We start from the raw sequence: 23584 nt of genomic DNA on the forward strand, positions 1-23584 counted from the left end.
TATTATCCACTATGGTCACCATGCTGTACATTGGATCTCTAAGACTAAAGTCATCCTGCATAACGGCACCTTTGTACCCTTTCATTAACATCTATTTTTCCTACCGCCCTACCTGGTCACCACCATTCTACTCTCTGTTTCAATGTATCCAACTTTTGTAGATTCCACAGACAAGGGAGATCATGCAGGGGACATTAGGCTAAGTGAAGTGACCCAAACAAAGAGAGACTGTCTCCTTCTAAGACTGTCTCCTCCTGGTCCTCAGTCACTCACCACAGGTCCAACAGCCCGCTAAGCCATACCTGCTGCTGATAACCCAATGGGCGGTGAGGGAGGTGATGATGAATAATATTATCAACAATGCCCCTGGCTACTGAAATGGTCATGTCAGTTAGCTAAAGCTTTCTTAACCAATTTCCACATACACCTTCATCCCCTCCCCATGTCCTCTGTAACACATGCCTTCTAATGCCTTGTGCCTGCTGTATGCTTGCAACTCGGAAAAAAAGTCTTATCTGCTTGCATACTTCTGCTACCAGCAGACAAATATAAAGTCAGTTTTGTTTCTTGACAAATCAGCCTAATAATTACGTTTATAAGTATATGTGTGTGTGTACCAAAATGGCATATTAATCTTAATTAAGTGAAATAATTTTTATAACTAAGAGCACAGAGAGGTAAATGTTGATTCTATTGACAGTAAGTTTAATGCTTTAGAAATAACTTCATAAAGTCAGTCTTAAGAAAAAAAATTACTGTCAAGTTATTGTGGGTGAGTAAATTACAGAAGATCAAAAGAAACAATCCCCCAAATTAAAAGGGATATTGCATTCAGATTGCTTGCCAAAATAGTCTTTAAATTTTCATGCCACTTCAAAGAATTCCAGAATGGCTCCTGTGAGATTTGTACCTGAAAGACCAGACAAAATTCTAATCAGTATACTTACAATTTATCTTTTTAAAAAAGACCTTGATCTGACAAGAAGATTAAAAAATAAATATACATTTGTATTTATGAAGTGTGTGCCATTTTTTTAAATCCCCCCTTTAATCTTTTAAAAAGTTTATTCATAGGCCACCCCTCGCCTGATTATATTACTACATATCCTTGGCCAGCAACCAGCAGAGCCTGGCTTTTGAAATAGGTGGAGCGTTGCCGAGAGGACTGTATGAAGTTGTAAGAGCACTGGACAGGCCTTTCTTTTCATCCCAACTCTATGGCTTATGTAGGTGTGCATCTCTGAGCAGGTGTGTTGTTTGCTTGACTGACTTCCCACTTTATACCAGAAATAAAGGCAGCTTGCGTGGACACTTAAGATACAACAAACTAACAAATTTCAAGATGAGGAAAATTAACCATTTATAATACCATGAAGAAACATCACAGTTTCTTCACGGTATTATAAAGAATAAATAGGATACCTTCTCAAAAACAAGCATGCAGAAGGTGTCCAATAAATGTTAGTCCATTTCCTTTATGTGGTCAGTGAAAAGATATATTGCTGATGCATGATTTTCATGGTAATTATGAAATTACCCTCTGCCTCTGTAGATTGCTCTGCATTTTTAAAGTACTTCCCTATAGATTCTAATTAATCCCATACAACAATATGGGATAAATATAGTAGGGATAATTATCTCTCATTTATATTTTATAGAAATGAAACAGAGGTGAAGTATCTAAACCTCGTTCTCTTAGAAAGTTAACTTAAATTTATGCTTAAATAAGCTTATTGTAAGCTTATTTCCTGAGCTTATTACTCTCATTAACTTCTGCAATTCCATGAGATCTCTGAGATTTTTTTTTATTTTATTACTCTTCCATGATATTCTTCTTTAGAAGCTCACAAATAATCAGCAGAAAACATTAACACTTTAATTCGATGCCAATGGATTAAAAAAAAAGAATAAAATATAGAAACAGAAACAAATTCCTTGTGAATATAAACACAAGTCAGAGACCTTTTGTCCTCTGAGCTTGTAGTTCAAGATGGGGCCTGAAAATTAGAATCCCTTGTACTGTTCTAATTCTCCATCCTGATTCTGCTCCAGGCAAAAACATTGGGATTCTGGCTAGATTTTAAGAAACATAGCCAGGGTCTGGGTAGTCAGGAAATTTCTGGATAGACCTTACTAATTCGTAGAATCTTAAAACCACGTTGCAGCTGGATAAGAAACTCTATTGATACAAGAAACTCTCCCCCCTTTTCTTGACAGAGGAGCAATCTTTTCTCAAGTAGCCATCACCGTTCCTTTTTATGGCTAGGTGGTGTGCCCTTGTGTCAATACATCACAATTTGCTTATCAGTTCTCCTGTCAGTGGGCATTTGAGATCTTTCCACATTTTGGCTATTAATGATATAGCTTCCATGAAACTTTTGTAGCATGTGGACATATGTTTTTCTCTCTCTTGACTAAACAACTAGCAGCAAAATTGTTGAGTATACAACTTGTGTATGTTTACCTTCATTGAATCCATCAAATGGTTTTCCTAAGTGGTTGTACCACTTAACAGTCTCATTAGCAATGTGTGAGAGTTCCAGTTGCTCCCCATCTACACCAACACTTTACATTTTAAGTCTTTTCAGATGTTAGCCATTCTAAATCTGATGTAGTAATATCACATTGTGATTTTAATTTGCATTCCGCCATGACTAGTGATGTGTATTTTTCCCATGTTTTTAGCCATCCATATGTCTTTTTTTGTGAGGTGACTGTTGCCTACTTTTTTTTATTATATTGTCTTAATCATTGATTTTTTTCAGAGTTCTATAAATTACCTAGATATAAGTCCTTTGGCAGATATTTGTATTGTGTATATATCATCCCAGTTCTGATGTCCCTCTTGATTTTTATAAATAATTTCTTTTAATGAGGAGATTTTAACTTTAAGTCCAATTTATTATTTTCTATCTGAACAAGTCACAAGATACCTATAGCCTACCACAATATGGTGAATTTATTTTCCTGGTTTAGCTTTTGACATTTACATCAGATTTTCTCAATTTTGACACTATTAACAGTTTGGACTGGATAATCCTTTGTGGAGGGGAGCAGTCTCCCTGTGTTTTGTAGGATGTTTATCAGTATTGCTGGCCTCTAGCCATTAGATGTCAGTAACAGTAGTGGTAATACTAGTCATTTTCAAAGTCATTTTTCTCCATATGGGAATCGGGTGGTCTCCAGCACTCTTTGTCACAAAGACTTTCCATTGCCCATTGCTTTGAATTGACATCTTTATTGAAAAACAATTGACCTTATTGTGTGCATCTACTTCTGTACATTCTGTTAGATTCCATTAATCTATTTGTCTATACTTATTTTACTCTACTTGTTCAAAATGTTCTTGGATACCCTAGATTGCATTTTCATATAAATTTGAATTATTGGTCAATTATACAAAACATCTCGTGGAATCTTCAGATTGCATTGAAACTATAGACATCTTTATAATTTTGTCACTCAGTCCATAAACATGATAGATTGTTCCATGTATTTAGATCTTCTATAATTTCTTGGCAAAATCTGCACTGTAGTTTTAAATGTGGAAGTCTGACACATCTTTTGTAAAATGTATCCAATATATTTTATGTTTTCTGATAGTTTTATAAATCATATCATTTTAGTTTTATATTGTAAGTGTTTGTTGCTTGTGTATTGTATTTCTAATTTTTGTATAATGACCTTGAATCCAAAAATTTTGCTAAGTTCACTTTGAGGTTCAACAGTTTGTAGATTCCTTTGGATTTTCTACATTTCAATTATGTTAGTTATAAATAATGAGATTTATTTTTTCCACCTTTATGACATTTTTTTTCTTGCCTTTTTTCACTAGCTAGGACCTCCATCACAAGGTTAAATAGAAGTCATGAAAGTGAACATTTATGCACTCTTCATGATCTTAGAGGGAAGTATTTAATATTGTATGTATATACATTAAGAATTATGTTAGCTGTAGATTTTCCTATTCAACAAGTTCCTTTCTTTTGCTTGTTTGAGTATTGAGTTTTGTTCTAACACGTAGTCACATATTAAAAGATAATCATGATATCATGGAAGTTTGGTTTTATGCCTTATAAAGGCAAGTATGTTTTGTGTTTCATTTTGTTTTTTAGCTTTACAACACAGCCCTTAATTTCGGGTCTTACTCTGAAGATGGGCCCATTCTGAGATTTCAAGGGAAGATTCATGCATTTTCTTGTGAAATCCAAACTGACTTTGCAACACAGACAGCTCCTGAACTCTCTGCTCAACTCTTTGGCCTCTTAGCTACTTCTTTCCTCTGCATAATTGAGATTTATCAAAATAAATATATATTTGGTCTTCATCCCCTTTCCTAGCACAAAACTCCTCAAAATGCTTCGAGTTTCCTAAGTTATAAAAGCATAACATTGTCTTTTGTTATGTCAATGAGGTGGCTTTTGGACCTCACCTAAGGATTTGGCCCCTGAGCCAGGAGAAGCAACCATGTGATTAGAGGGTTGGAACTTCCAGTCCCACTCTGATCTGGAGGTTGAATCAATTGCCAATGGGCAATGATTCAATAAATAACATATATGTAAGGAGGCCTCCACACAGCCCCAAAGGGACAGGGTCTGAGCTCCTGGGTTGGTGAACACATGGAAATTCTGGACAGTAGTGCACCTAGAGAGAGGATAGAAGCTCTGTGCCCTTTCCCCAATACCTTGCCCTATGCATCTCTTCCATCTGGCTGCTCCTGAGTCCTATCTTTTAACGATAAACCTGCAACTTAGCAAGTAAAATGTTTCTCTGAGTTCTGTGAGCTCCTCTAGCAAATTAATGGAAACTAAGCAGGGAGTTGTGATCTATAGCCACTTGGTTGAAAGCACAGGTAACAAATGTCAGGGGAGGGAGGGCAGTTTTATAGGACTGAGCTCTTTATCTTCAGGTATATAGTGTCAGAACTGAGTTGAATTGTAGGACATCCAGGTGGTGTCCGAGAATTGCTTGGTCCCAGGATATTAGTCTGTATATGTAAGTCAGAAATTAGCCAAGAGTTTGAGTGGAATTAATGAGCAGATGTGGGGACTTATCTTTGGTCTTCTCATTTCTTAGAATTATACATTCAATTCAAGGCATGCTGCAGCCTCAAATTTCAACATTTATTTTTCAAGAAGAGTGCATGAATGTTTACTTTCATCACTTCTATTTCACATTGTGACGAAGGTCCTAAATAAGGCAAAAAAAAAAAAAATCACAAAGATTGAAAAAAAATGAAGCTCATCATCCTAATATATAAAAACCCTGGGTCATAATGACCAGTAATGACTGGAGGCTGACCAATCGGAAATCAGTGCTGGACCTGCCCCCAAGCAAGCAGTGAAGGGCAATCAGGCAGGCAGGCATAGGGGTTAAGGGTGACAGGTAGGTAGACCAGCGGTTAGGGGAGATCAGGTAGGCAGGCCAGTGGTTAGGGGTGATCAGGTAGGCAGACAGCCCCTGGCAGGGCTGACCTTGCCCCCGCCCCCAGCAAAGAAAGAGGGAGGCCCAGGCCAGCCAAGCCATTGCACCACAGTCTGTGGCCTGCAGAGGGAGGCCACTGGTGGCAGGGGAGGGGGGGCAGTGCTGCACAGATAGCAAGCAGTGGCAGCGGCAGAAGTGGAGCCAGCTGCCTGCAGCTCAGGGAAGGAAAGCCCCGATAGGCCCTGATCTCAGGCCAGGCCTAGGGACCCTACCCGAGGGGTCCTGGATTGTGAGAGGGTGCAGGCGGGGCTGAGGGATGACCCCCCCCCTCAAGTGCACGAATTTTTTGTGCACCAGGCCTCTAGTTTGTAAATAACACAGTTGATATGTAGAATATCCAAAGGAATCCACAAACTGTTGAACCTCAAAGTGAACTTTACAAAACTGCTGAATTCAAGGTCATTAGATAAAAAGTATAATACAATACACAATAACAGACACTTAGAATATAAAACTAAAATAATACAATTTATAGCACTATCAGAAAACATCAAGCACATGGAATACATTTTACAAATGTGTAAGACTTTCACATTTCAAACTACAGTGCAGATTTTGCCGAGAAATTATAGAAAATCCAAATATATGAAGAAATCTGCCATGTTTATGGATTGGATGACAACATTTTAAAGATGTCTCTAGTTTCAGGGCTCTTTCTTTATGAGCTATATTCGGTGCAAACTGGGAAGTGCTCTCAGAGGACAAGCGGGATAAATGTGGGACTCATTTTGTTTCCCTTTGTCTAGTGATTGAATCCCTCCCTGTTTCTTTCCATTTGAGTTGCTTTCCAATGGCTTGAACAGTTGATGTTTTCCTCTCTTGTTCATGTAAACATATTATTAGCATATTATTAGTCTGCCATAACTGTTCCACTATTACCAGACTGAAACTTCCCGTATTGGATTTCTAACAGTTCCTCAACAGAGAAACATACACCTTTCTCTGACCTCAGAGTCTCCACATATGCTCTCCTTGACCTGAAGCATTATCTCTCACGCTCTTTGACTAACTAGTCTGTTTCACTATCAGTTGCTCAACAGACTCTTCTTACCATTTCCTAACTCATCCAGGTTGCTCCTTCTGCTATACATTCCCATAGCACACTGTTTCATTTAGTATTTATAAGACTTATTCTGCTTATTGTTAGTTAATACTTCTTTCCTTCTTAGAGAGTAAGTGCCATGAAAGCAGAAATTATACTGAATACTGTGCCTAGATGATTAGGAAGTATTTGGTAAACATAACTTTGTCTAAAACCAAGGTATAAAATATTTTGATGACCTTACTACAAATATTGTGAAAGTGATTTATTAAAATCATTGATGAAGGATTTCATCAGAATACAGATGTGTGCACAGTTAGGCATTGGCCAATAATTGCAGCAAAATTTCTTCTGTCCACTTTTCTATCATTGCTGACTATGTGTTCAAACTATGTAGTTCTCTGGGTCCAGCTCAAGAGGACTATTATGACAGCCTTTTGGAGGCTTTCCATGACACACAAAGCAGATGCTTGAAAAAAAATCCATCTGATAACATTAATATCATCCGTTCCAAGATGTAGTAAAAATGTTGCTGTCTAAGAATAAATATGATCATATTCTTTCCCACTATCCCAGAGCTCTCTTCTTCCCTGTAGCTGGGACACATAGAAATATGTCCTATACACCTAGAAAGCTGAATTAATTCATCCATTGGGTGACATTGCAATTGGCATCATCAGAGAGATAAATTTTGTCTTAGAAAATCAAACCCATTTAAGGAGTCAAACTTTGGATGTGTTGGAATGGTGCTGGGTATTTCCAAATAGAAACCGGGATCTAGCACAGGGCTTGGCATGTCATTAAATCAACATTCATTTGTTATCAAATCAAATGGTCACAATAAAAATTCAAAACAAAGGCACTTATAATAAACCAAGTTTATTGATTAACCCCTAAACGTAACCATTTAAAAAAAAAGAAAAGTAGAAAGCAAATGATTGCCTCGGTGCGTAAAACAAGGCTTTCCCCGGCGGAGGCTCTGCCTAACCAGCACAGCTCTTACAGCGCTGAAGACCGTTCTCATTGCACGCCGTGCACTTCAGGGCTTTGAAGGAGTCTGTGAAGCAGTTTCGAAACACTGACATCTTGCTCCCATGGCACACGGAGCACGGGTGAAAGCCAAAGCCTCCACAGGAAGGACACTCGTGTGGATGCTGCACTCTCTGTGTAGGGTGGCAGGAGGACAAAGAGAACAGAAAATGTGTTAGCATGGACAACTCAGTCAGCCTTCCTGTCCTTCTGTACTGTTGATGCTCATAAAAATAGTATTGGCATAATATAGCTATGAATTGGAGTCACGTACATAGACACTGAGTGGCCAGATTATGATGATCTCTAAACACATAATAATCTGGCCACTCAGTGTATATCCTATATAATAAAAGGCTAATATGCAAATTGTCCCCTTGACCAGGAGTTTGACCAGCAGGCAGGCTGGCCAACCACCCATGTCCCCTCCCCCTGGGCAGGCTGGCCGGACCCCACCCATGCATGAATTCATGCACTGGGCCTGTAATATACACTGAGCGGCCAGATTATTATGACCACCCCATCAGTACTTCGTTGGGCCACCTTTTGCCTTCAATACTGCGGCAGTTCTTCTTGACATTGACTCCACGAGATGTTGAAAGGTGATGCAAGGAATCTGACACCATGTCTGATGAATAGTACTGTCCAGTTCTGTGAGGTTTGATGGTTGTGGAACCAGCTGCCTGATGGCTCTTTTAACTTCATCCCACAAATGCTTAATTGGATTGAGATCTGGTGATTGTGGGGGCCACCTAATCAAGGTAAAGTCTCCCTCATGTTCTTGAAATCACTCCTGCACAATACGAGCACTGTGGCATGGTGCATTGTCTTGTTGGAAGAAGCCATCTCCATTGGGATATGCCATCAACATGATAGGATGAACTTGATCATTAATGATACTTATTAATGTACAGGAACACAAGGATTGGACATGTTGTACTATTCAGACATTGTTCCACACAAATTAAAGGGCCCAAATCATGCCAGGAAAACATGTCCCAAACCATAACACTGCCCCCACCAGCTTGAAGGGTTGTACTCATACATGTAGGGCACATGCTTTCATGCTGTTTCCACAAAATTCTCACTCTGCCATCTGCATGATGCAACTGGAAACGTGATTCATCAGACCACATGACTTTTTTTCCAATGCTTGACTGTCCAATCCTTGTGTTCCTGTGCAAATTGGAGACGTTTTGTCTTGGTAACTGCAGACAGCAAAGGTGTTTGAACAGGCCTTCGGCTTCCATATCCCATACAATGCAGTGTACGGCTAATTTGCCTACAAACATCAGGTGGTCATAATAATCTGGCCACTCAGTATATATATATATATATACATATATATATATATATATATATATATATATATATATGTATATATATGTATATATATATATGTATATATGTGTATATGTATATATATATATATATATACGTTCAGAGATCATAATAATCTGGCTACTCATGTATATATTAATATCTGCATATTAATATATATATATATATATATGTTACTAGACTTGGAAAAGCTAGCTGAAGTTTCCTTCATTGCCCCATTGATGGCCATCAATAGCAGGAGCTTAATTTATAAAACTTGGTGCATTTTTGGTCAAAGGGCACACACTTAGAGAAACCCATCATATAAAACCACGTATTTACAAACCAAACAATGCAGAAGATGGTGATTTGCATTAAAGGGAAATACAGCAACTTTCTCTCTAGTATCTCTGAACAGTTTTGTGGCTGTGTTTGTAGACTACTATCAATAACAGTTGAGTCTGGAAACTCCGAAAACTAAAGGCTGACGTGCAGAGGAGCCACTGCCACCTGGAGGCCCCAGGTTATATTGCCCATTTGAATATGTTTGTTTTTTAAAAAGCACTTCCAATGCTTTATCATATAGAAACTTCCCTGGCCTCTCCCTTCACAGATATAGACACCTCCATAAAGCAGATAATTCAAGCAACTTTTTCTTCATTTTATATTTGCAGAAACAGTCATAAAAATTTTAGGATGTTTACCCAAGTCTGTGTAATTTCTCATGGTTGCTATCAGCCCTTCTACCTCAAGGAAAGATAAAGAACCCTGGTAGTAGGATGAAAATAACTAGCCAGTGTGTGGAGGATAATATTTTGAAAATGATCCATACACATTTCTATTTGCTGTTTTGCATGTGTAACCTTTGCTGGAGCTCACTAGCGGCACCTGTCAGCTGGGGACAGGTTATAAATGAATACAAAGAAAAAAGTGAGTGAAAGCCAAGCTTCTGAGTTGCAAAATAGGAATCTGCAGCAATGTTTGGAAGTGCAGCTTTGAAACAAGAATAATGGCTAATGCTGAGAAATGTGGACACACACACACACACACACACTCAGACAAACATACTGGACATACTTTACAGATACCTACAGCTTTTCTCTGGAGCATCACAATTGCACAATAAAAGTCTCTAAAAAAATATGACTGAGAAAAGATGCCTGAATAAGTGTGTTTAAGCCATCATTTCCCCAGCACAAACTACTATATGAACCCTTTCCCCAAGAAACAACTGTAATTTGCTCATATGTACTACCTTGTGGAGTGTACTTTGGGAAACAACCATTAAGAACATGGTTGCCTTAAAATTTATATATTCTAAGACCACTTTTCAGATATGCATTTTCTGCAAGATTCATGTGCAATTACTGTTGAACTTAGCTATTATATCAAGATGGAAAATCCATGTAATAGCTCATTTTCAGTGGCACAGGATTACTTTGATGGAAAGTAATGGCTGTCAACCCAAATGACACAAACAAGGAACTTTGTTAAGTTTGTAGAGATTCAAAGCTCTTCCACAAATCAGGTCAAATAAATTTCCTAAAATAAAATTAATATATAAATATTAAAGGCAAACTGTCATTTTAAAGGGAATCACAAATGGACGAAGGCCACCCTAAAATAATGTCATCAGAAGCCATGTTGTGCTATTCTGAGATCTGTCTTTTACTCAAAGGGTTGTTGAGAGGATTCAATGAGTTAATTCATGAAAAATGAATAGAATATTGCCTAGCACATAGTAACCACTCAATAAAGTTAGTCATTGTTATTTCATTAATAAATTCTTATTTGAAGGGATTTGTATTAACTGCTGCCTCGATCTAAATTGTTTGTAGTCACATGATATAACTATTGTCTATCGTTTTTAAAATCACTTTATTTAAACACTTCTATACTTAGCCTTTTGGTTTCAGGTCTTAAGGGAGAATAAATGTATTTCTATACATGTGTGAATTCTGATGTCTTGGAGCACAGTGTTAGAAAGATTATAAGGCCACTTTCATTCCTAAGAATAATTAGCTGTTTCAGCCATAAACTTGGAAAGGATGGCTTACATAGCCTGCAGAGTTTATAGCCAATGTTCACACCAACCGCATTTTATAAATGAGGAAATAAAGCCTCTGAATGAGTAAAAAAATGTTCAGGGTACAGGGGATCAGAAAACTAGAAACTGAAGAACTCTCTTCAAGAGCAAAAGCCATTGTTCTTTTTATTTAACAGTAGTTTTAACCTTATTTACATCCATTTTTCCCAAATAATATATTACATAGGATTCCCAAATGTAAAACAGTTAAGAGGATAAATGCTATGACTAAAGCAGAATAGGGTGGGGGGTGGAAGTGGGTCTTGAGACTATTCACTAAGCTTCCCTAGTACTCCATTAGCCTCCAGGAATCCCATTCCTGTATATTCTCCTCCATTTGGTCTTCTAATAAAGATAAACAATCCAGTCATGCCTAGCCATCTCCTTCAGAGAGCACTTTTATTACACTGGAACTTTGGCTCCATCTCAAAGAGTTCCTTATAAAGAAAATAAACTGGCTTATCTTAGAGTCCCAGTGCACGAATTCATGCACCAGTGGGGTCCCTCGGCCTGGCCTGCGGGATCAGATCAAAACCGGCTCTCTGACATCCCCCAAGGGGTCCTGGATTGTGAGAAGGTGCAGCTCAGGCTGAGGGACCCCACCGATGCAAGATTGGAGCTGGGGAGGGATGCGGGAGGTTGGCCAGCTGGGAAGGGACCATGGGAGGGCTCCAGGGCATGTCCAGACCATCTTTCTCAGTCCTGATCAGCAGGACCCCAGCAGCAAGCTAACCTCCCAGCTGGAGTGTCTGCCCCATGGTGGTCAGTGCACATCATAGCAAGCAGTTGAGCAGCCAAGTGGCCTTAGCATATCATTAGCATATTACGCTTTGATTGGTTGAATGAACAACTGGATGACCAGACACTTAGCCTATTAGGCTTTTAGAATATAGGATGCTCCTGTGTCCTAAGTCCAACACTTCCAGAGACAGTTTTGCCCTCGGGGGAAAATGTAAAATGAGCTAAGAAATTCCCCAAAACTTAGACAATATTCTAGCTTGGAGGAAGGAGAAATAACTGAAGTTAACATTAGTTATTATTAGCAACAATATTGACTTCCATTTCAACGAAGAGGTCTACTTCAGGACTTCGACCTTCAATCAACTGAGGAATATAGGGTAACTTTTCAGTGTCCTGGTGCCCAGAAGAGTGAGAATCCATGCAGACTTAGTTGAGAATAGCACTCAGAGCACAGAGTCTACAGAATGTCACTCCTCTGAATAGTGGTTTGGGTAGAAGCATGCCCATTTGGAGTACAATTCCATTTTTTAAAAAGTGAAAAAGTATTTCCTTTTCATCTCTTTCTGTTCACATATTCTTTCTGAAGGACTTTTTTAAAATACTTAGTCATTCATCCCACAAATATGTTGTGTGTCTACTGCCAGGCACTGTGCAATGTATTAGGGATACAGTCGTGAAACAGACACTTCCCTGTTCTATAAAAGATAGCTCTTAGCCCCAACCTGAGGTCTTTGAAGAGGCCCACTCCATACTGCAGTCATCTGAGTTGAAGCAACAGGAACTCCCAAATCTCTCATAAAGGTCCAAGGGACAAAGATACAAGTGTGGAGTTCATAAATGATAATCAAATGGATTTTTTTGGTAGCAAAACTCAAATTTCAAAAATAAAAAGGCTTTGCTTCTATCTAATATAGAAATAAGGTGCTGAGATCAATCATCTTCAATGTCTTCTTCAAGATCAGGAAATAAGTGCACTTCTTATTCTTAACCTCAGATCATCTAATCCTATTCCAGAAGAGATTGAAAGTCCCTTAAGCATTCTACCAATGAGGAAGCAACTTATCTGAATCTCTGTGATCATCCAGATTGCCTATGAAGCGGACTGAATCCATGCAACAAATTGTCAAAGAGTGCACACTTGACATGTAATCATCTCTGCATGATTCAGCTTTGTCCCTGTATTTTGCTTTAAACTACATTCAACATTTCAATTCAGCAAATGCTTATTAAGTAGTTAATAAACACCGCTCTGTCTGACCACGCTGCTAATGAATAGTTAGCAGAATAGCGATGGTAGCATCATCAATTAGCAGAGTTGCAAAAGAAGCCACGAAACAAAATGCAGACACAGGAAATTTGTAGCTTATGATACGAAGTGGATAAGCCTGAATCTATGAGTCTGATTCTTTAACCCAATGGGATATACTGCCAGAAACCTACTTAAAAAGATGTTCAGGTTTCAAAGAACCGCAGACTGAACACCTGGCCTGATTTCCCCAGTGAGTGGGTGGTGCTCTGAGACCAGAGTCTCTGAACAGGCTGTGGACATCTCCCCACTGGGAGGGGACATCGTATAGAAGGGGCTTCTCCTGAGAGGCTGAGGGCAGGCTTGGACAGCTCTGATGCCTTGTACAGACAGCCTGGGCCTTTCCAGCATCCTCAGTGTGTTGCTGGGCATCTTCCCTCTGTTCTATGTGAACAACAAATTAGTAGTCCTCAGCCTTCAGGGAAGAATCAGGCAGAAAATGGACACTATGTTGGCGATCTCACTAGAAATGATAACAAAATGTTTGCTCGCATTTAAAAAAATAGTAAGGCGGAGAAACCAAGATGGCGGCATAGGTAAACACCTAAACTGCTGCCTCGCACAACAATTTCAAAACTACAACTAAAAGACAGAACGGACACCATCCAGAACCACAGGAAAGCTGGCTGAGTGAAAATTCTACAACTAGAAGGAAAGAGAAAAGCTCACAGAGAATTGGAGGTACGGCAAAGGGTCTTTGTGCGCGCAGAGAGGAAGGATGGCTGAGAGCCGGGCTGACTTTCTCTGGCGGAAGGGGGAAGGAAGCCCCAGACTGCACTGAACCCCAGTTCTGATTGCACTGAACCCCAGTCCCGGGTGAAACCCCGTGGACCCAGACTCATACAGGGGGCGTCTGGACTGTCAGGTAGAGAGAAAGGCACCCGGAGACTCGGAAACCCGGGGGAGACCCGGGGGAGCCCCGGTGGGCAGGGGTCTGGAGACGCGCGTGCCAGTGCACACAAAGGCTGCGGAGGTTGCCACAGGCTTTCCCTAGTGGAAGGGAGTCAGAAGCTCCTGACTGCACTGAGCCCCAGTTCTGACTGCACTGAACCCCAGTTCCAGGCGAGCCCCTGGGGACCCATGCTCTTGTGGGGGGGAATCTGGACTCTCGGGCAGAGACTTGGGAGCCGGGGAAGGCAGAGGTCTGAAGGCGCGCGCGCGCAAGGGCAAGGCTGACTGGAAGCCAAGACTGTCTGCTCCGCCCTGAGACTCCACCTCATCCAAACTGAGCACAGAGGCTATTGCAATTTGGCAAGTCTAATCCTATAAGGCTGTCTCCAACACCAAACTTCTCCCAGCGTAGACACAGCTGATCCTTACAGCCAACTGGCCTGGAGGTCAATTCCTCCCAGTGATACCAACAACAATCAAGACTTAACTACAACAAGGCTGTACACACAGTCCACAAAGGGGTGCACCAAGAGTGTCCACCTCAGGTTAACTGGGAAGGCCGACCCACTGGGCCATATAGGAAACCTAGCACACAAATCTACCCTACCAACTCAGGGAAGCAGTGAAAATGTGGCGTCAAAGAAACAGTTCACAAATGAAAGAAATGGAGGAAAACAAACGACTGGATATAGAATTCAAAACCACGGTTATAGGCTTTTCAAGAATATCCTAGAAAAGGCCGATAAATATAACGAGACCCTTGAAGATATGAAAAAGGACCAACTAGAAATTAAACATACACTGACTGAAATAAAGAATATTATACAGAGACCCAATAACAGACTAGAGGAACACAAGAATCAAGTCAAAGAATTGAAATACAAAGAAGCAAAAAACACTCAACCGAAAAAGCAAAAAGAAAAAAAAATCCAAAAAGTTGAAGATAGTGTAAGAAGCCTCTGGAACAACTTCAAGCATACCAACATCAGAATTATGGGGGTGCCAGAAGAAGAGAGAGAGCAAGATACTGAAAACCTATTTGAAGAAATAATGACTGAAAACTTCCCCCACCTGGTGAAAGAAATAGACTTACAAGGCCAGGAAGCGCACAGAACCCCAAACAAAAGGAATCCAAAAAGGACCACACCAAGACACATCATAATTAAAATGCCAAGAGCAAAAGACAAAGAGAGAATCTTAAAAGCAGCAAGAGAAAAACAGTTAATTACCTACAAGGGAGCACCCATACGATTGTCAGCTGATTTCTCAACAGAAACTATGCAGGCCAGACGGGAGTGGCAAGAAATTTTCAAAGTGATGAATAGCAAGAACCTACAACCAAGATTACTCTACCCAGCAAAGCTATCATTCAGAATTGAAGGGCAGATAAAGAGCTTCACAGATAAGAAAAAGCTAAAGGAGTTCATCACCACCAAACCAGTATTATATGAAATGCTGAAAGATATTCTTAAAGAAGAGGAAGAAGAAAAAAGTAAAGATAAAAATTATGAACAACCAATACATATCTATCAACAAGTGAACCTAAAAATCAAGTGAATTAAAAACCTGAGGAACAGAATAATCTGGTGAATATAATAGAATCAGCGACATAGAAAGGGATTGGACTGATAATTCTCAGGGGGAAAAGGGTATGGGAGGGTTCAGGAAGAGACTGGACAAAAATCATACACCTATGGATGAGGACAGTGGTGGGGAGGTAAGGGCAGAAGGTGGGGTGGGAACCGGGTGGAGGGGAACTATGGGGGGGAAAAGGAGAAACAATTGTAATAATCTGAATAAAGATTTATTTTAAAAATATAAAAATATATAAATTAAAAAATAATAATAATAAAATAAAAAAATAGCAAGGCAAAACCTTACTTAGATCTTCTCAACCAACTGAGAACTTTCACCCAGTATCTGCCAAGACACCTCAGGCTCTCTTGCTTTCTCTGTGTGGACACCAGCAGGGTCAGGGAAAATTTTACCTCTTTGCTTCTAATCGGTAGCCTGTTTATTAATATAAATAAATACATAAATATAATAATAAATCCATTTTACCTGAAAATGTGTTTTTATTCATCTTTTTTGCCCAAGCATTCTCCTACATTAAAATAACTATTTTCTTCTCTTTTTCATCAATAAGCTTCTTTGCCTTCTCACAACAAACCCCACCTTGGATGAAAAAGGATTCAACTCAAAAATATTTACTGGGTGCCCATTATTTGCAATCCCTGTTCTAGGCACTAGCGGTGAAGAACAAAACAACGTAGACAAGAATCTGTGTCCACGTGGGGCTCATATTCTGTGGGGAGGACCCCTTCTCTCAGGAGCAGAGCTTGCATTGGTACAGCTAGCCTTACGGAACCCAAGTCTCATACCAGCTGTCACCATATTTCACTTGCTTCTGTTGCCTTTGGCCAGCTCCTCATGTTAGAGGCCACTGACAATCTTCACCAACGAATCAGACCCACACATTATCCCAGAGCAATTTTCACCCAGGAGAGATGGATGCTAAGATTTTTGGACCAGAAAACTTGAAATTATTTGCTGACACTATTTCTGATGGCTCAGCTGCAACTGTTAGCATCCTTCCTCATCACCTGGGATTACTGGGGCCTGAATTACCAGCACCAGGACAGTCAAGTCTGCTATGCAGCACACAAATATCAGCAAATTAAAACTGGATAGAATCTGTCTGATTTCTCTCTAAAGTTACCACCAATTTGCATATCTTCCATGATGCACCACAAGTCTCAGAACCCAGTGTTAAAACCATCTGTTCCCTGGACTTAATCCTGTATCTACCTCCCAGTAAACTTCTCACCTGGGCCTTGGGTCCTGCCACTATGGTCATATCTCCCAGAAACCTACATGACACTTAATTCAAGAGTGATGAGAGCATAGATTCATGGTTAATATCATGGGCTTTGGAGTCAGGCTGAGTGCAATCATAAATTGAATCCTGTCTACTAAGGTCTTGAGCAAGTGATTTAACCTTCAGTGACTCTGTTACTTTGCTGGCAAAATAGGGATAATACTAGAACCCACCTTGCAGAGTTGTTGTGAGGTTTCAAAGACTTAATACATAAATTACCAAGAATATTACTTGCTACAAAGTAAAGACTCCAATGCTTCCTACCTCATGAATGTTTAACTCCTGCTCCATTGCCAAAAGCCAGCCAGAAGAATGCAATGAGTTTGGATCTGAATCTTGCCTCCCTTATTCACTTTGTTTGGCTCTTCCAACTGATTCTCCAGAGCCAGTCTCTTTATTTGGGTTAGTTTGTCTTACACCTCAGCCCCTTTCACAGACAGTGTCCAGGGCTTTCTCGAATGGCTTCAAATTCTCTACCAGTTTGATTATATGAGCAAAGCAGCCCAACAGAGCTATAGCACCTTAAAACTCATATAACATTAGAATCCAGTACCATCCCATTCTTTTTAACATCAAAAATAGTCTTACATGTCTGTGCCGTATTTATGTCATCAGCAGAATGAGGACACACTTAATGAAGAAAACAAATTTTCTTTCCAAAATATTTTGAGCTGAGAGAGATAAGTTATGTTAATATAGCTTGGTGCTATTAATAAAGTTATAGAATTAAAGAATTACAGACTCAAAGAAATGAAAGCCCATGAATAGCTAAGTCAATCATCAATCTTTAAGAAGAGTAATGAGGGAGATTCACCTTGTAAGAATCTGAAAGTTGTTTATTAAACCACAAAAAGAAAGACAGTATGATTTGGTACAACATATCAGTGGAATTTACTATAGAGCTCAGACAAAGACCCAAGTATATATGGGATTTATTATAATATAAAATCAACACAACAGAGCAATAATTTAGTAGATGAATTAAGAAGCTAGATAATCATATGTAAGAAAATGAAATTGGATTTTACATGAATTAAAGACCTATATGTGAAAAATGGTAGTTAATATAAGAAAACATGAGACAATATTTTTCTCACCTTAAGGTGGAAGGGTATTTCATAAGTAAAAATTCAAAAGCACAAAACATAAGGAAAAATGATGGTTTTGATTATATTTGAGAATTTCTGTTGCATGAACAATGCCATGAAAGAAGCTGACCAAAGGGAAGGAAACATTGCAATGACTAACACCAAAAAAAGTTTAGCATCTAGAATATAGAAGGACCTTCTGAAAATCAACTCCAAAAAGCAAGTCCAAGACGTTTAGCAGGCAAGGTATAAGAATGGACAATTTACAGACGAAGAAATGGTAAAAAAAAAAAAAAAAAAAAAAAATCTAACAAGTATACAATGAAATGTCCAAACTCAGTGGTAATCAGAAAAACAGAAATTAAAAAAAAAAGCAATATAGCTCAATAAAGCAATTTGCCTATTACCCTGGCACAAATTAGACAACTGTAAGTTAGAGAACAGTGTAAAATAATTGTCAAGTATGAGGGAACATATTAAACCTCTTTCTCTACAGGAGGGGGTGTTGAACAGTGCGACCATCCCGGAAAGCCATCTGGCACTTCCTGGAAAACGAAGTCTATGCATCAGCTCTGAAGCAGCGATTTCTACTCCCAGATAAACCCCTAGGGAACATGCTCAGGACAGTTCCTTGCAGCATTGTTTGTTTGATGGCAGGAGTTGGAGGACATTGGGGTGCCCATCAGTGGACAAGAGGGTAGATAAGAAAATAGAAGGTGGGCTTCATGGAGTTACACAATCCAAAACAGGGGCTATGAGCCACAGGTGGCTATTTAAACTTAAATTTAAATCAAGAAGAATTAAATAAAATTAAAAATATAAGTCCTCAGTCACACTAGCCACACTTTGAGTGTTAGATAACCACATGCAGCAATAGCTGCTATTTTAGATGGTACAGATATAAACATGTCCATCCCCCAAGAAAGTTCTATGGAGCACTGCTGTCCTGCAGAAGTACACAGCACTTAGAAGAAACAGGTTAAATGTTCACACAGCCATATAGATCGTACCGAAAAACATAGTGCCTAGAGAAACTAATATGGAACAAAATTACATATATTTCATAACATACTGGTATATTTCATTAAATTCACATAAATTTAAAAAGTGCACAGAAAATAATACACATTAACCAACTTAATTCACATAAATAAAAAAATACATATTCACTCATATGAATGGTTTCATGTACTTGGAGTAGGATATAGGTACAAATGGAAAGAAATTAGCCCCTCCCATAGAGTTTTCAAAAGGAGTTTTAAACTATCAAGTGCATACCCACATTGTTTGTCCTTCTGAGAAGGTCACAGTATGAAGCATGATATGAATAAAACCAAGGAGCACAGAGTTCATTTGGGACATGAATCAAATACCCAAAGAAAAATCATACAAAAATCAAAACACTTTGATAAGCACCCAACAAAAAGAGGGTCACAGAAATTCAGAGGTGGGAGAGATCGGGAATGATTTTGGGAAGAAATCATGTTGCAGATGGGCCTCGAGGATGGTGGAGGGAAAGGAGGAATTGGAACAACAGCATTCCAGACAGACAGAACAGCTTGCATAAAGGAATGGCAGTAATAAAGCACAAGGAGTTCTTTGTTTTAACTGAAGTGGGAGGTGTGGTAGACAATCAAAAACAAGGTCAGCAAAGAAGACTAGACCAGGACGAGCTGGTAGGGGCATACACACTAGATTCCAGGTAAGCAGACTGCCTAGTTCACTTGGGAGCATCTAGGCTCATGTTTGCGATCCCAGAATAATTACAAATCCCCCTTGGCACTCTCAAAGTATCCCAGTTTCCATGACAAAATAGATGGTCTTCCTACATATAGAGAAAAATAAGCTTAGCAGAGAAGTATTAGGGGCTTTCTGGTTGCATACCGATTTGATTCATTGTATATTTGAAAAAGTATTTCTCTGATGCTGTAATAATCAGTATAGGAGCAAAATTTAAATGTGCACTTTATAGAAATAAATTTTTGTAATATTTAAAAATGATCCATGAGAAAAATAAAATAATTTACATGAAAAATGTTAAATGTGCTTTCAGACAAGTGTTTGATTTGAAACACCTCATTAACATCACCACTATTAGAGAATTAGGCTCTACTAAAGCAGACTGGAATTTTCACCTGATATTATGAGGATCTTAGAAACTAACACTAAAGCCACTCTAGCAAGAGCACATTTAATGGCAGGTGACATCAAATTAAAACTGCCACGTGTATCCTGTTACATATTTGTAAGAACATGGGGAAATTCAAGTAGGAAAACTCAATTACAATCAGAATGTGTTTAACATTTTGATTACTAAAAATAAGTTGCTAAAAGCACAATTACCTCAATTTTGGTTAAGAGGTCTTGCAGTTCTCCTGATTCATTCATTGACAAAATTTTCTCAGCACCCTATTAACAAGAAAGGGTAGGGGAAAAGAAAATCCATTTTGTTAGTATCGGAGAAAATAAAGTTCTAGCCAGGAAAGTTTAAGCTACAAAATACTGAACACGATTCTTCCCATCAGATCTAAGTACATTTACAACCAGGAGGCCAAAGAAAAGAAGAAATGTATCTTTCCTTTCACATGTACCCGTCTAGGAAGGCTTACTGTGGGCAAGAGGGGAGCGGCCAGCAGGAGGGGAGCGCTAGAAAGCCCACAGCTGTCAGAATAAGCCCAGATGTGAAAGGCTTCAGCATCCCTTCAGAGGTGCTCAGGGAGCCTGGAGCCTGTTCTACCATCTGGGAGAGGGCACCTCTGAGCACATTCCCAGCCAGGGCTGTCTCTGCCCTATTCCAGGCATCCTGGACACTGTCTTCCTTAGATTCGTGTGTGTAAAAATAGCAGTAGCTAAAATAATAAAAGAGTTAATAACCACTGCCACTGAGCACATACTGTGAGGGAGGCACCCAACATCATCTAACTTGATGTGTTTGAGTCTCTTCATAGCAGAAACCGAGCCTTTGTGGGATTAAATAAGTCCAAGGTCACCCAAAAAGGAAGCAGTGTGGGAATTTGAACACAAGCAGGGGATTGATTCCAGAACCCATGTTTTCAACTTCTAAAATGTACTGTGAAAATGAGAATTGGGGCAATGTCTGCACTTTCCAAAAACTCATGTGTTTCTTCTAACTACCCACGTTCCTTTCCTTTCCAGTCTCTTCTTACATTCTCTCCTTTATTTCCCAACATATGCACATAGAGGGGGGAGAAGAAAAACTTGGGGTAATTATTTCTAATCAAAGGCAGAGTCCCCATCTGCCTTGTTCACATCATATCCCCAGCACAGAATGTTGGATTCACTGTCTATTAATCAACAAGACAGGGAAAAATATCATCACACAATACATACTCTTTGGATTCCTTTTTTCAGGACAGGGTAGGAAACACAGGCTCACTTCAAAAAAGCAAGGTCCTAGTTCTGAAGGAGGTTTCAATACACCTTTATGTAAACACTAAGCAAGGAATGCACAGGGTAGAATGGAAAATTAGAGCCAAATGAATGGTGCAGACAGGGAATGAGCTAGGGAATCACGGCAGGGGGAACAAAGAATCTGCTTAGTGAGGGTCGAGAAGGATTTCTGAAGTTGGTGACAATTGATGTGGCCCTTGAAGGTTATAGGCGATGTTTCTACGGCAGGCTGAGCCATTCTCACAGGGATGTAGAGGAGCCTTTGGTTCTGGGTTTCACTTCACTTCAGTTTAATCTTACGTAATTCATGACACCTTAATCATCATCAGAGATGTCAGCTTGATATATTAAAAAGCACTATGAAGAAAATACACAGGGCTACAGAGAATATATGTAGCTGTATGGGCAAGTTATATTCTTTTATTTGTGGGTAGTTCTGCCAGGAATATAGATGTGACACCCCCTAAGGTGAGAACCAAGGTAACAAAAGCACCAAAATAAAACATTAAAGTCTAAAACGTAGTAAATATCTGGTAATATTTTACTGTTGCTACATTCCATTTCCTTTAAGAGTTAGCTAAGCTACGATGGGAAATGCCTCTGGGGAATTTGGCCCACGAACCAAAGCCGTAAGGAAACACTAGATGAGTCGTTTTCCATCAATGAAAGAAAATGCATCGCCATCACTCCAGGCAAAATGAATGGACCAGAGAAGCTATCACACATCTGCTCCCCAGCGCTGAGCTCAGCCGTCAGTTGTTCAGCACACCGTGCACAGGCCAGGAAAGGGCCATCTCCTTACCCTTAAAGGCATGGAATATGCTCAGCCTCCGCCAAATAATTCCAGCACCATCACTGTTATGGAAGTAGATTCCATGTTTCCGATTAAATGAGGGCTTTGCCCACTTGAAGAGCTCATCCTGGTGTCTAGTGCACAGGTGATGCACCAAGTGCTTAAGGTGGGAAAACGTTGCCCTGTAACAGAGACCTGAGGGTCTCTCTCTTTCAAATGTTGCTACTCAACATGGCCTCCTCCCACAACTCCAACTGGCCAGGCCTCAAATTGTTTCTTTTAGAAGGAGTCTTCTTGTCCTTGTGTACACGCTGAGCAGGAACAATAGCCCAAACCCCCTTGCATCCCCACGGGGTCTCACGTCCTTGCAAAACTGAAGTACGAGATCCCACAGGCAGACAAGGAGGTCAGATGGTGCCCTCTCTGCTCCTGAGCAGCAGCAGGAGGGGATCTCAGCCTCGCTGGCAAGTTCCAGGGCAAGTTTAGACCCCTGCCATCCTCACCCACGGGACTTATACTAGGGTGGCTCTCAGGCTCTCCTGCTCGGCACCGCACCTATATATTCCCAAGGTCTCGTTCCCCACAGTTCTCCATCACAAGTATCTCAATTATTACTTGGCCTAAAAAGAGAGACCCTTGTGTCCACAAAAGAGTGTATTTCCTTTCAGACTGATATTCTTAGGAAATAATCTTTTCCTGTATGGTATTTGGCTAAGAATGTCACCGGTGAGTTTGATAGTTTTTTAATATAACTCCACATTCAATTAATCATTCTACTACTTGGCATAGGCTACCAAGACGTCCAATAGACCTATGCAGATATTTCTAGTGTATTTTTTAATTGATTCAGAATAGTTCTTCCCTAAAAATTAATTCAATCCTGGAAATAGTGATAAAAGCAATGTATTCAGTGCATTATAGATGTTGGCTCTTTTTATCATCAATGCAAAGTAAGCATTATTATCTCAATTTTTTAAATGAAGAAACTGAAACTTAAAGGGATTAAGGTACATCCCCAGGGAGTTTAGTTAATCAATACAAGGCCTGGCCAGATCTCGAATCCACGTCTTGCTGACTCCATAGCCGACACTCTTTCCATTGTGCTATGCATGCTAACTGCTCACTGATGTGATTGTATTAGTGCCCCCCAAAAGTGGTACAGATCACAGAGGACATTTCAGTCTGTAGTTTGAATCACTGCTGGGTAGGAGCCCAAGGATGTGAAGTGAATGAAAGCTTTCACAACGACTCTAAACAGGGCGAATGTGCCAGAGAAGCCACAGAACATCCTGGCAATTGACCTTTTATATCTCGTTACCATGCCTTTTTTAGTTATTTTTAATACATTGCATTGCCAGGAAAGAATCTGTTTCATTACCCTTCCATACATGAATTAGCTTTTTCTCAATTAGTTCCCATCTTAAAATCCTGAGTAGTGAGCTGTGACTTGTGGACAAGCCATTTTATTTTACAGGTAACAAATGTCTCAGATGAAGATAAGACAGTTTACATAAC

General features: G+C 39.6%; 1 protein-coding gene across 1 annotated transcript in view; it reads right to left on the reverse strand.

Annotated features, from left to right (window-relative positions):
* Window positions 1–7509: 7509 nt before the first annotated feature.
* Window positions 7510–23584, reverse strand: part of GRXCR1 (glutaredoxin and cysteine rich domain containing 1) — a gene marked incomplete at both ends in the record, with an annotated part of 92695 nt that continues 76620 nt past the window's right edge. The window contains 2 exons of the mRNA XM_080678872.1: window positions 7510–7689; window positions 20209–20274. Of these exons, the coding sequence (XP_080534998.1) occupies window positions 7510–7689; window positions 20209–20274 (246 nt within the window). The remainder of the gene's footprint in view (window positions 7690–20208; window positions 20275–23584) is intronic.

This window comes from Plecotus auritus (genome assembly GCF_963455305.1).
Source record: "Plecotus auritus genome assembly, chromosome: 1".
Classification (NCBI taxonomy): domain Eukaryota; kingdom Metazoa; phylum Chordata; class Mammalia; order Chiroptera; family Vespertilionidae; genus Plecotus; species Plecotus auritus.